General features: G+C 44.5%; 1 protein-coding gene across 2 annotated transcripts in view; it reads right to left on the bottom strand.

Annotated features, from left to right (window-relative positions):
• Positions 1–899: 899 nt before the first annotated feature.
• The window catches only part of SLC49A3 (solute carrier family 49 member 3), a 29,073-nt gene continuing 17,141 nt past the window's right edge, over positions 900–12,831 (bottom strand). The window contains exons 4-10 of one of the 2 annotated variants that reach the window (XM_071579868.1): positions 10,571–10,647; positions 10,316–10,453; positions 9,656–9,772; positions 7,959–8,111; positions 5,980–6,137; positions 4,815–4,927; positions 900–2,803 (exon numbers count right to left, since the gene is read on the bottom strand). In XM_071579868.1, the coding sequence (XP_071435969.1) occupies positions 2,649–2,803; positions 4,815–4,927; positions 5,980–6,137; positions 7,959–8,111; positions 9,656–9,772; positions 10,316–10,453; positions 10,571–10,647 (911 nt within the window). In that variant the 3' untranslated portion in view covers positions 900–2,648. Of the gene's footprint in view, positions 2,804–4,814; positions 4,928–4,964; positions 5,512–5,979; positions 6,138–7,958; positions 8,112–9,655; positions 9,773–10,315; positions 10,454–10,570; positions 10,648–12,831 lie in introns of those variants that run through there. The other variant, XM_071579869.1, reaches the window with a different exon arrangement.

The raw sequence follows: 12,831 nt of genomic DNA, 5'->3' as shown, positions 1-12,831 counted from the left end.
TTCTGTGGTTTTCTAGTGATCCCCATAGACCTAATTGTAGATGCCTCTGCCAGCGTAACTGGGGACATGGAAGGCTTAAGGCAGATACTCCTTTGGCATGAAGAGGACACAAGTCCAATCTCCGAACATACTTGGCCCATACCTTAACATCAAAATCCCTGTTCTCTTAAGATTTCAGCTTCACATTTTCCATAGGCTTTCCAGGGTAAAGACACATCTAAAACTGAGCTGTGAGAGACAGATGAGTTATGCAGCCTTAAAAATAAGACTGTACAGAAGACAGTAATCTTCAGCTACGGAGGTAATTACAGACTAGCACAAACATTTGAGCATCTTTTGTTCCAAATACAAAACATGAAGTTAGCTGAGCCAGCAGGAACAGTGGACAATGCAAGGTAGGTATTTGCATGAGCTACCTGGCCTCACTGTTAGAAGGGACATAATGCTTTCATGGCATGCTGTCAACATATGACAAACTATATAGTGAAGGAGCAACCTGCTTCACTACACAAATAGGAATTCAGAAATAGTCTCACACACCTCTACGTATGATATCTGATTAATAGAGAAAAATCTCCCCTTTCAAATCTCTTTTATATGCTTCGATAAAGATAAGACTGTCTTAGCTGGTGCAAGGCAGACTCTCTTACCAGGGCAACAGATTTTGGAGATGTTTGCTAGCAGTATTTCCTTACTCCTTTAACCTGTCCATCAAAATGGAACTAATGTCACACTGTCATTTTAAAGATCTTCACACATCATCAGTTTGAGCACAAGTTAATGCACATCTGGCAAATACTGAGGCCTTTGGTTTGTGCTGCATAGCAGATCTCATGCATCCTTGCATCTATAAAATATTTTCTAGGGATTGATATAGCGAGAAAACATTAATCTTTTCTTAAATCACCCTTTATTAAAAAATGTAAACATTTGTAGTATAAAGTACCAAGTGCTTTTTACTTCCCAGTGCAGCAGAACTCAGAAGGGGAAGGTAAATTTGGTGTTCATCTGTTTGGTGTGTTAGTTCCAGGACTGCAGTTAGTTTTGCAAAAGACAGCTACTCTCATTCCTCTGACATGTTTAAACAATTCTATTTCATTTTCACTTTGGTTTCAGAATTCCTTCCTTTTCCTTTTGACAAACATCAATGCTTACTGGTGAGAGCAAGGCTGGAGCTGTAGGAACAAGCAGGCTCCCTAGAAGGATGCAGATTGCAGACAGGTGTTTTACAAAGGGAGAACTATCCAGTTTCTAATGGGGAAGGGAATTTCCTTTATACAGTGTTCCTCAGGGATCTTTAGCATTAGGATTGTGTTTTAGCTGGACTGACCAAAGCCAGTCACAGGTCCAATTTGCATCAAGGTCCCTTAATCAGCAAGTACTGAGATTTTTTTGTAACATGTATGGTATGAAGTATTATGAAATCCCATCTAATTTTTTTTTTACCATGTAAGTGTTAAAATGTAAAAAATTTCTCAGGTTGGATATGTAGATCTGAACACCAAAACAGAACACCAGAGTGCTGTGGAAGTACTGTAAAATGAAAACTCCAGTTGTACCCATGATAATTGTTAGTGTAGCTGAACTCCAAATGGGGTCTGTCACTTCCCATCTCTTGTAACACTGAAGAACAGCTGTCAGCTGCAGGGAGAACTGGAAGGTATTTCTTGATGTTTTTTCTTACTAGGTCTTCCCTCCAAAGCCCCTATCACCTGCAGAAACTTACAAGTCCCTGGATTCTCTAACTGGTCACCTCTGCCAGTCCTACTGGCAGCTTTGACCACAATTGACCGTGATAAGTCACTGCCCAAAAACTGAGCTGCCCTCTCAGTCTTCCTCTCTAGGAGAGCATCACTCTACCTTAATATTACATCAGGTAGGTTCATCTTCTTGTGGAAAACTTAAACCACTAAAATCGCAGGAGTGAAAGACAAACAGAAGCCCTAGTGAAACAAGCTTATCCTGAATGTCTCAGCATCTTGCAGGGGAACAGATGGGTGAGGAATGCTGCCATATTTACCTTTAGCTGTTTCCTGATATTTCCTTTTATGGGTAGCATAGCAGGCAAGGCTTTTCTTTTCCTGTCTGTATGTGAAAACAGAGTGGCTCATTGTAACAGACTTGTATTACAGATCACATACTTAAGACTTCCCTGCTGGAATGAAAGGATGCTCTCGTTTCTACTGCCCTTGAGCTAAGAGGCCCAATCATATCAACTCTCAGAGTAGAAGAGTTGTTATGCTGTACAAGAACTACAGTCCTTAAACGGAAGTTTTCCACTGGGTTTGTGGTAGGCATAGATTCCATCCCTCTGAAACCTTCACCCTTGATCCAGGTACATGAAAATGAAAAAATGGCTGAAATATGATGCTTCCCTCCTCTGCAACGTTTCTTTAGCTTAGTCAAGTCAGCTAAAAATTCAGTTACATGCATAATTGTCCATTTCCACCTTGACCTTTCTGTCAGGACAGCATTTCTTTCAGCCTAGATCCCCAAAAAAATACAAGATTGAGGGGTGCACAACAAAGGTGCACTATGCTCTAGTCCTTGGCTTCTTATGCAACAGGACCCAAGTATCTCAGTGTGCCAGCTGAGCATTGGTCCATGTGTCTGAGTCCTCAGTCCTTGACATCCTTTTTTTGGCCTGCTTAGGATTCAGGAATGTCTACTGTTGCTGTATCTTCTGCCTTGACCAAATCACTACTGATCGTCTCAGCATGGAGCCGTTTGTAATCCGTGTGGAAGAAGATGACATAGAAACAAGCCATGGCACTGCAGAGGCCAGCCAGCACCAGCACTGGAGCTGCAAGAAAGACACATTTTTAGGCAGTGAATTCACAACTCCCCATGGGTGTAGAAGTCTAGAAGTCAAGTCAGCTCTCTGAAACTGCACAGTCTGGCTGAGCACTTCCCAAGGGCTACCTTCTGAGGACAGGGTAGGGCAATACCAGTTTGATAACAGAAAAACCTTGCTTCACTTTATGCTGGCATAGAAGGAGTATTTAGGTCGAATATGGAAGGTTTCCAGGACTCAAGGTCCTGCATGACCCCACAGGTTGGAGGTCTTATAGCGTGCACACAGTATGCTTTTGGGAGTGTGTGTTTTTGTGTAAATGTACACATTGGTGTGTTGGGGAGTGATGAAAAGAGTTACAAAAAAGGTGAATCAAAACACTTAAGCTTCATAAAAGAATAGGTCCTCAGAGGCAGTGCTTCTTCACATATTATCTGAAAGCAAAGTGTAGAAAAAGTTCACTAAACTTTTATCCAAGAAAAACTTGTGTTGAAAGGAGGAATAAAAATGTCTATCTAAAAGACAATGCAACCAGGCCTGGAAGTAGTTCTCATTCCAGCAGTGTCTCACATAAACACCTCTGTCCCTTTCTCCACAGATGTTCCTGCAAGTATCAAACAACAAAAGGAGTCGAATGAGCATCTAATCTGGAGATTCAGCTCTGAGGGGATGGAGAATTGCAGCTTTTCAGACAGGAAACAGTCAAATTGCTTTTCGGGGACAGTTATTATGAGGCCTTGAACCCTGACAGTTGGTGGAGTGGAGCTTGTTACTGGGAGTTTCTACATAGCCAAGCAGGATATACTTAAAAGATGGTTCCCAGCCTTTGTTTATAGTGTTCCCAGGACTTGGTGTCAGTACTACATAAATATGAACCAGCTGAGAGAACAAGACCAGGGTTTAGCCTGCAGTGAGAACATATTTGTGCTCTGAATTGTCAGAACAAAGCTGCACAAATATGTTACAAACACACACAGCAGTGTGCACAGAAGCAAGGGAGTCAGTCAAGTCAGTTGTAGTCTTCATCTCCCACACTGCAAAGCAGCACAGGTTGTGTTACACAGTTTTCCCCTTAAAACAGCTATTTCTAGCTTGGTGAAGCTCTATAGGGTGATCATAAGAGTAATTTTAACCTAGAGCAAGCAGTAGCATTCATGGCACCTTAAGAGTTCCCCACATTTCAATCTTGCACTCTTGGTTTAGCAGGAACAGCAAGGAGTGCATTGTCAGGTTTGGAAAGGTGGGTAGGAAATATGCTACAGTAGCAATCAGCTTTGTAGTGTTCTTCAGTCAGACCTGGGGGAGAGTAGGGAGTACCCAGGATACAACCAAGCGTCCAGCTGTCCTAGTTCAGCAGGTGGGACCAGTTATCACTGTGTAGGGGTGATCAAAGCTGTGTATTCTACCCCCTCTATTCATTCCCCAAGGTCAATGGACCATTAGCAGCAGCTGCCCAGGGAGCCATTATCACCTTCACACCCAGCCTGAGGGGGCGGAGCTGCTAATGGGCCATCAGCAGTTCAACCCCATGACTCCCAGAGTTAATCACCCATTGTGTGAGTCCTCGCCCAGGGGGAGGGACTGGGTGGTCCCTGAGGGTACATAAGTGGTGGGTAAGAAGACCTTGGGAACCACTTGTTTGATCCAGAGGAGCAGCAGGACCTCGACAGGAGGAGATCACCACTCTTGACTAGACTACAACCCCCACTGTCAACCAGACTACAGCCATCACCTGCACCAACAGGTTTCTCACTTCCTTTTGCTTTGGACTTGGGGGAACCATGTGGGTCTTAGCACAAGGGCAAACAAACCCCTTTGGGTTTGTGTCCCAGGACACTGGGTTATACTGCTGGGTTTTGTGAGTTGAAAGCAATTTCTCTTTGTGTCAGTGTACTTACAGTAATATCTTTCATTAAATTGTAACTCTGACTTATAATCTCTCTTGTGGTGGGTCCATTTCTCCTGCTGGTTTACCTTTAAACCAGCACACCAGCATCATTTTCCAAGGACATATACTTACTTGTCCAGTCCAGGGCTCCATCCTGATCAAGGGCACAGGTGGAGGATGGATCCTCAGAAACACGGACAGTGAGGGCTTGTAGCAGAATCATTAAAATCACACCTTCAACCTGGCTGTGGGGAGAAGCCAACATGCAGTCATGGCACCTGCCTGACTTATCAATGCTGCAGACTAGACCAGCTTCCCCAATCGGAAGAGAGAGAGGCCTCTTTCTGGAGCAGGGTCCTTCTAGCAGAGAAAGCCACTACTGGATTCCTCTAGCCCAGGCACTTCGTTAACTGGCCCTGGCTCACAGGGTGTCCAGGTCAGCCTCTCTGCACGTCTCCAGACACAGGGCCAGTGTGGCAGGATCACTATACACTCCTTCTGAAAGCAAGCAGGTGTTGAACTAATCTGTCAAAGAGCTGAGGCTTATTCACTGGGCAGACTTGGAAACATCTCTCACTGTAGGACTAAGGATGGAAAAAAGTCAGGCTATGACTGCAGCCTCCTTCTTATTCATAGTTGGCTGGCAACAGTAATAAAGTCTACAACTAGTGAAGAGAAAATAGCTTTCAAATGCAGTGTCTAATGCCCCTCACTCACTGATGTTTCTTGCTGCTGCAGCTCCACCTGAGACAAACATGTGGCACCAGGTCACTTTGTATCACTGCTTAGAGCTCCAACAAGTCATTCATGCTGAATTCCAGAGCCAGCCCTAGGCAGGTAAATCAGTAACAGAAAGGACAGTCACCCTTCCATCTGTTGTGACCAGCTGCCCCTCATCTCCCTCAGCAGAGCACTAAGACCTGGCAAGTCCCTTTACTGTTGTAGGAAGGGTGCCTTTCTCAGGCATACAACAGCCCCCATGTGTTTCAAAGGCAGGTGATGCTGGGCATGATTAAATCATGGTTTATGCCATGCAAGGGAGACCTTCATCTTCCTTCTTGCTTTTCTTACACCACTTCAACATAGTCCTCCTTGCTTTAAAATATTTAGCTCTTCAGGACTATGGCTCATCCAGCCAGCCCCCCTCTTGCCATGTTCATTTGCACAGACATCAGAGACAAGTTTAGCAGGACGGCAAGCACTGATGTCCACAGTCTTCATTACGTGCACCCACACCACTGTGTATGTGTGAATGTTTGAACCTCAGCTCAGCTGTCAGTTGGATTCACCTGCTTACCTTGCAACAAAAATCAGGCCTGTAGATGTGCCCTCTCCTACGGGGTAGGAGCACTCCACAGCCAGCTCCATGGCAATGGGGTAGATGGCAAAACCAAAGAAACCAAAGAGTGAGCTGGTGATGGCCAATATGATAGCCTGATGTCTGAATCGGGAAGCCTGCAGGCAAAAAAACCCAATACAAAAGTCTCAGTGTTAGCACTGTTCCACAGAAAGCCTCCGAACTCCAAACCTGCAGGAAGTTCCAAGGGCCCACTGTTCTCACCAGTACATGCCCTATCTGTTCCTGAAATCAATTTTTTTACCTCCAACCCCCGAGAGAGTTATTTGTTGAATTGAAGCAAAGGGAAAGAGGATCAGCAGAACTAACTGAAAAGCTCTTGTGTGGTTGTACTACTGCAACTTGACATCCTGGTCAGTAACTTACCAGGAATATGTTCACCATATTGCTAGCCAAAAGTGAAACACACACCTTCCTCCCAATGCAAAGTAACTTTTCAGAAGTGGTGTTTGCATTGGGTTACATGTGAGAATTCACTAGGTTGTTGCAGCTCAATGATAAGAAAAATTAGTCAGACTCTTGTAGTTAATGTTGGGCTTTTAACATAAAAATTCCACCCCAAAACCCCACAAACCAAGAAGCAAACAAAAAAGCACCTGATACGTTTAAAAAAGCTGATGGTTAGTTTAATGCTTAGAACAGTTTTGTCCCTAACTGTGGAGGAAACAGTATGACCTTGTCAAGCCAATGTTAGTAAACAAGTACTTTGCAGCCACATTGCTGCCATTTCCTTCCTTAACCATGTAATAAATTTCCACAGAGGAACATGAGGTGTCTGTACTGGCTGCAGGCCTGGTGCAGCTACACTGCTAAAGTCAAGGAAAACTCCATCTGTCTGAAATCTGTGTTTGAAGCATGAAGGCATCAAGCAAATTTGAATGAGTTATTTTTGATCTACTACTTTGAACTAATAATTTATCTGTATGGGATGAAGGTGAAGAAAGGAAGGAGCGGAAGTAAAGGTTTGCTTGTTGCTCCTAACACTGCCTCTTGCCTACTCAGTGCTTTATTTGAATCCAGGCAATTTGACTTGTGTTCAAATCATCCTCAAAACAAATGCTAGGTACTAAAGGAAGAAATTCAAGGTTTGCTTTAAGCACCTTGTCCTGCACTGACAAAGGCATTACATTTGTCTGTCTCTTTGAAATGGAGATATCATCACTGGCATCTTGGCCCAGGGGAACATGGGATCACACTCTATTCGAAGTCTTGGTTTTTCAACACAGAAGAGAAATGCGCAGCATAACCCTTCTGGGAAAGCAGAAATCTGCACCATTATGGATCCTTTGCAGTGCTAGGAGTCCTGTGAGTCATGATCAGATTCCTGTTGTGTGATGGCTCCCATTGGCAACGGCTATGTTTGAGTGCTGTATTTGCACTGTGGTCCAATGGGCCTGAAGTCTCCAGGTTCTGCATTCCTCTCTCAGCTGAATTCAAGTTTTCTCTTCTTTTGCTTTCTTGTCTTGTCCTCCCCAAGGACTACTGCAGAACTAGGCACATAACTAGATCCTTTCTGTTAATGTTATACTCCTGACAGCTACCACTGTTAAAGGCAGGTGTAGGGAAAACTAGGGCATTCTTGTTCATTTTTGTAAGATGGATATTTAGTAATTCCATTTCTTTTTGAAAAGAATGGCCTTAGGAGTCAGTAAGCAAACATGGTGATCCAGTGCAGAGAAGTAAAATTACGCCAATCTATTTATATCTTGAATCACTCCGTCTCAGGCTCCAGAGTGACTGTGAAATTCTCAGTAAAGGGTTTTTCTTTAGAACATTCCTAGCCAGAGAGATAATCCCAAAGTGTAACATATGCCTTAATAAACACTATGACATCAAATGATCTTAGTATAAGCTGATGATTTATCAGATGGCAATAGAAATAAGCCCATGGGTATGGCACAATGCAAGGGAGAACTCACCACTGCAAATACAATGCTGGCAAGTGCACTCAGACACAAACAAATCTTGGTGGACTCTATGAACTTCCTTGTTCGGTCGACATACATGCCTAGTAGGAAAGCACCCAATAAACCACACACTGTGAACAGCGCACCATTCAGGCCAGCAAAATCCTGGAGACAGAAGAATAAGTAATGAGAAACTACAGCAGTTAGGAAAGAGCTTTTAATGTCACTAACCCATCTGCCAACTGAGAGTGGGTCACTTACTGAGGTAGGAAAAGATTCCTCACCCAGTGCAGCAGTTGACACATTCACAGGAAGATGAGTAACAACTAACAGAGGCCAGGTGCTTCTGCAAGTGTGTAGGAACAGCAGAGTGACAGCACTCCCAAAGGATGAAAAGTTGCTGCACACTTGTTGAGGGAGGCTGGGTGCAGACCAACAGCAGCTCCCTGGCATTAAATATTCCAGCCTGGGGCCACTGGGCTCTCTCAGGGGCAATCAGTTGCTTTGTCCACATTGGTGCTAACAGGTCCCACTGCCTTGGCACCCGCTGCTGTTTATTATCATCCTCCTGGCTCTTTTCTTACCAGGGACCTGCATTAGCACTCCCAAAACACGTTAGATGGGACACAGTGCCTAGCTGTGTCAAAGTCTAATTAGAGAATCAGAGAGCAGTAACTAGGATAGGGTACATGCTCTGTTGTTGACTGCAATGATTACTCTGTACTACTTCTTCAGCTCTGTAAGAATTCAAATGCAGACAGCAATCCTGAAAGCAGAGAAGCTTTTAACAATTTGGCCAAACATTTTTGGGAGCATCAGGAGCAGACTAGAAGGAAAGGGTATATGGAGTAGCTTCTGTGGGCTGAAGGGCCAGGACAAGGCAATCACACACAGACAAAACCATCATGATCCACAGAAAGTAAGGCTGAAAAATTTAAAAGGTTTTCAGTAAAAGCCAATGGAGTATGCAAATGTGACCTGGCTATGGAGCCCGGAGCCAGATATCAGACGGGGGAGCTGAAGAGGAGGTGGACAGATCATACATGTAAATGTGCATACATTACAGCTGGAGAGGTGTTTTAAGAGGACCCCCATGGCGAGACAAGCAGCAGGACTGAAGTGCAGCCTGCTGAGGGGAAACACCAACTAGGACAGCCTCCTGCTATTACAGGGAGGGAGCAGGAGGAACCAGCTGTGCACACACTGTGCTAAACTGCAAAAGCAGCACTTGGGCAGTGTCACAGCAAGAATGGGAAAACAGCTGCCACAGCACCTGTGACTTCCTCTGCTGCCATAGCTTTGTATAAGTCTGTGCAAAGGGGAAAAGGTGTTGCCTTCAGCTTCACTTTAGGGCCTGCCTGGGCCCCATTTTACTCTGGGATAGGTGGCAGAATACTTCTTAGACATCCGTGCTCTGGAGTGGCTTAGGTAAATCACAGTATTCTTTTTCCCTAAAGTATTATTCATTTGCAAATGGGAGCCTGGCCATGGACAGCAAGGAAAATGCAGGTCATCCACAATACTAAGAGACTGACTGTGTTCTGGATTAATGTACTGCTTAATCTATATTAGATAAGGTGACCAAATAAGATATGAGACTGCAGCATATTCAGTTGTCTTCATTTTGCTCTGAATCCCTTATCAAGGAAAATCAATTTGATTGTACCATAGACAATCTGGACTACAGAGAGGAAAGGAGGAAGACTCACATTTGAATATCCCTTTTCACAAAGGATCTGTTCTAGCAGAGCTGAAAAGCAGGTGAATATCCCAATTCCTCCTCCAAAGCACACTGCCAAGATGATGTATGGCTTGTTTCTCAGGAGCTAAAAAATAAGTTAATGTAGGTAAATGGAGGGGTAAAAAGGACCTGGCTGTGACAGTAGACTTGAGGGTCAGCAATTAAAAATACTGACAGGGCAACCCTGTGATTATTCACAAAGTATGGCTCTGTTATATCAGTACAGCCAGAGGACAAGTTAAAATGGGGACCACGTAGGCAGGAAGGATCTCTTCAGCGCCCAAATTCTTCCTTCGCTTTGCCATGTGCTTTCGTACCTGTTACCACATCTGTTCAGAATGCTCAGGTTGTGTGGTCCTCTTGGATGAGGCCAGGATTGCCTGTTTGAACTATTGGAATGGTAGCTAGCCCACAGCTGAATAGTCAGATAGCATCTCTTGCAGCTTTGCTGTGAGCAGCTGCCATTCCCTGAGGAAGAAAGGGATTCTGATCTCCTTCAGGGGACTCTCCATGGTGGGTTTGAGGGGCTGGCATTCAGAGTCTGTTTTGGGCCAGTTCCTCAGCATACCCCTGTCTGGCAGCGCTGCATTCCTCACTCCAGCACAGCACTCTGTAGTACAGCACTTACCATTTTGAGCCCTGTGAAGAATGGCTGTGAGTTGGAGCTAGTGGCACTGGCAGAAGGAGGTGTTGGAGGAACCTTCTCGTGAATCCCCAGAGTTGCCAGAACACAGGCTGTTACTGCTGGGACAGCATAAACACCCAGCTACACAACATAAACACAAGATAAGTTACCAGTCTTTCCAGCTCTGCTGTCTCCAAACAAATAAATCAGCTGGACTCAAATTAGTCCAGCTGACTGATAAAAGCAGTTTTCATTTACCATCAGTGGGATGTGCTTTCCTTCAGGAACTAGTGCCGGTGACAACAGGTTTGCTATAAGAATGCCCAAGGGATTGGCTGGAAAGAAATAAAAGAGAGACTTTTTTTCATGCAGGTAGTCAGAATCATGTGTCAGAAACCCCTACTGCCTGAGAGCACTAGAACTGCAGTGTGCAGCAGCATAATGAGTAATGACAGAACAAGGCATATATAGGGAGAAACCAGTAGGGGAACATTTGGAGAAGTTGACTGTGTGGTCTTACTGTTGCCACATCTGTTCTCTCATCCCCATGAAGTCCATTCTATAAAACCATTTCTCTACAACTCCTAACTCCTGTGAACCGGTTTTCATCTATCAATTACAATTTTCTCACCCCACAAGGCTACCTCAGTAAAACATCAAGCTGAAGGGATGAAATAAAGGTGGATGAATCCATGTCATCTGCCCTGGTGTTATATAGCAGGAGAGATATTTTCCTTTCTTTATTCCCATATGCCTTTAGGCATGTATACATTGCATATAAGAACCTGTGGGGCTTTTTGAGGGTGAACAGTCACAGCTCATACAGCCTCGACTGGCACACAGATGCTCCATTATCTTAACTGTCTTAGTGGCTCTTAACTGCACTTACACTAATATGTCCATGTCCCTCTTATATTGAGGAGCCTGTAACTGGACAGAGCCCTTCAGATGTGGACAGGTGACCTCCCTCAAGCTGCTGGCAATGCTTTTTACTAGGGTCACCAGGATGTGATTACTTTTCCCTGTCAAAAGGGCATGAACAGCAGAAAGCCAAATAACTGCTCTCTAAAGTGAAAGTAGGTCATTCCTGCCACCTTTTGAGCCTTTAGTGAAGCACAAGCAGGCATTCAAGTTGCACTCTGCTCTCATTTACAAAAATCACATGGCAGCAGAGAATCTTGGACTCTTTGTACTGGAAAAGGGTGTTGTTACGGGGCTGGAGCTGAGACATTTGTGAGAACCTGGACTCCTGGGATTCAGCTTGGGAACATCCAAAATTGCAGGAGACAATTTTTTAACTTTAAGGCAATGTTCTGCAAATAGTCAAACAAGTAAAGTTGATTTTCTACTACTGTGCAGGGACGGGGTTAGGAGAGCCAAAGCCAGCCTGGAATTGAGTCTGGTGAAGGGCAATGAAAATGATGTCTACAAGCACTTCAGCAGCAAAATGGAAGTTAGGGAAAATGGGGGCCTGTTGCTGGGTGGGGCAGGGGACTTGGTGACAAAAGGCATAGAAAATGCCAAGGTATTCAACATTTTCTTCAACTCATTTGTTATGCCTAAGACTGGTCTTCAGCCCTGAGACCAGAGGTCAAGTCTGGAGCAAGAAGATTTACTGCCAATGGAGGAGGACTACGTTAGAGGACATTAAATACCCCAGACATACATAAATCCATCAGGTACTAAAGGACCAGATCATTTTCATTGCAAGACCATTCTTGGTTACCTTTAAAAGGCTATGATAATTCCAAGAGGCTCTTGAGGACTGGAGAGAGCAAATGTCACTCCCATCTTCAAGACAGGCAAGAAGGAGAATCCAGGGAACTCCAGGATCTTCAGTTTCACTTTGATCCCTGGGAAGGTCATGGAACAACTAATGCTCACTCACCACTGTGTCCAGGCACGTGAAGGACAACAATGTGAACAAGTAAAATGCTTAACTAACCTAGTAGCTTTTATACAGCAAAATGAGTGGCTAGATGGGTGAGGAAAGGGCAGTTGACACTGACGATCTTGCTGACAAGCTGATGAAGTACTACCTAGACAAGTGGACAGTCAGATGAACTGAAAGCCAACTCCACAGCTAGGCCCAGACGATTGTTATCACTGACATGAAGACCAGCTAGAGGCCAGTGAATAATGATGCACCTCAGGGGTTGATACTGGGGCCAATACAGTTTAACCTGGATGATAGGACAGAGTGCACCCACAGCCAGTTTGCAGATAATGTGACCCTAGGAGGAGTGGCTGATAGAAGAGATGGCCTTGCTGTCATTCAGACACTGCAACAGACTGAAGAAATGGGTAGAGGGCAACCTCGTGAAGTTCAGCTAAAGAAAAGGTATTGTGCTGCACCTGGGGAAGAATAACAACCCCATCCACCAGTACTCCTTGAGGTTCACCAACTGGAAAGCAGTTCTGCAGAGAAGGACCAGAAGAGGGGTAGGTGGACACCAACTTGATCATGAGCCAGAAACGCAACCTCCTGATAAAGAAGGCCACCAGCATCTTGGGCTACA

This window comes from Pithys albifrons, chromosome Z (genome assembly GCF_047495875.1).
Source record: "Pithys albifrons albifrons isolate INPA30051 chromosome Z, PitAlb_v1, whole genome shotgun sequence".
NCBI classification, from domain to species: domain Eukaryota; kingdom Metazoa; phylum Chordata; class Aves; order Passeriformes; family Thamnophilidae; genus Pithys; species Pithys albifrons.
This window is presented reverse-complemented; position numbering and strand designations above follow the sequence as displayed.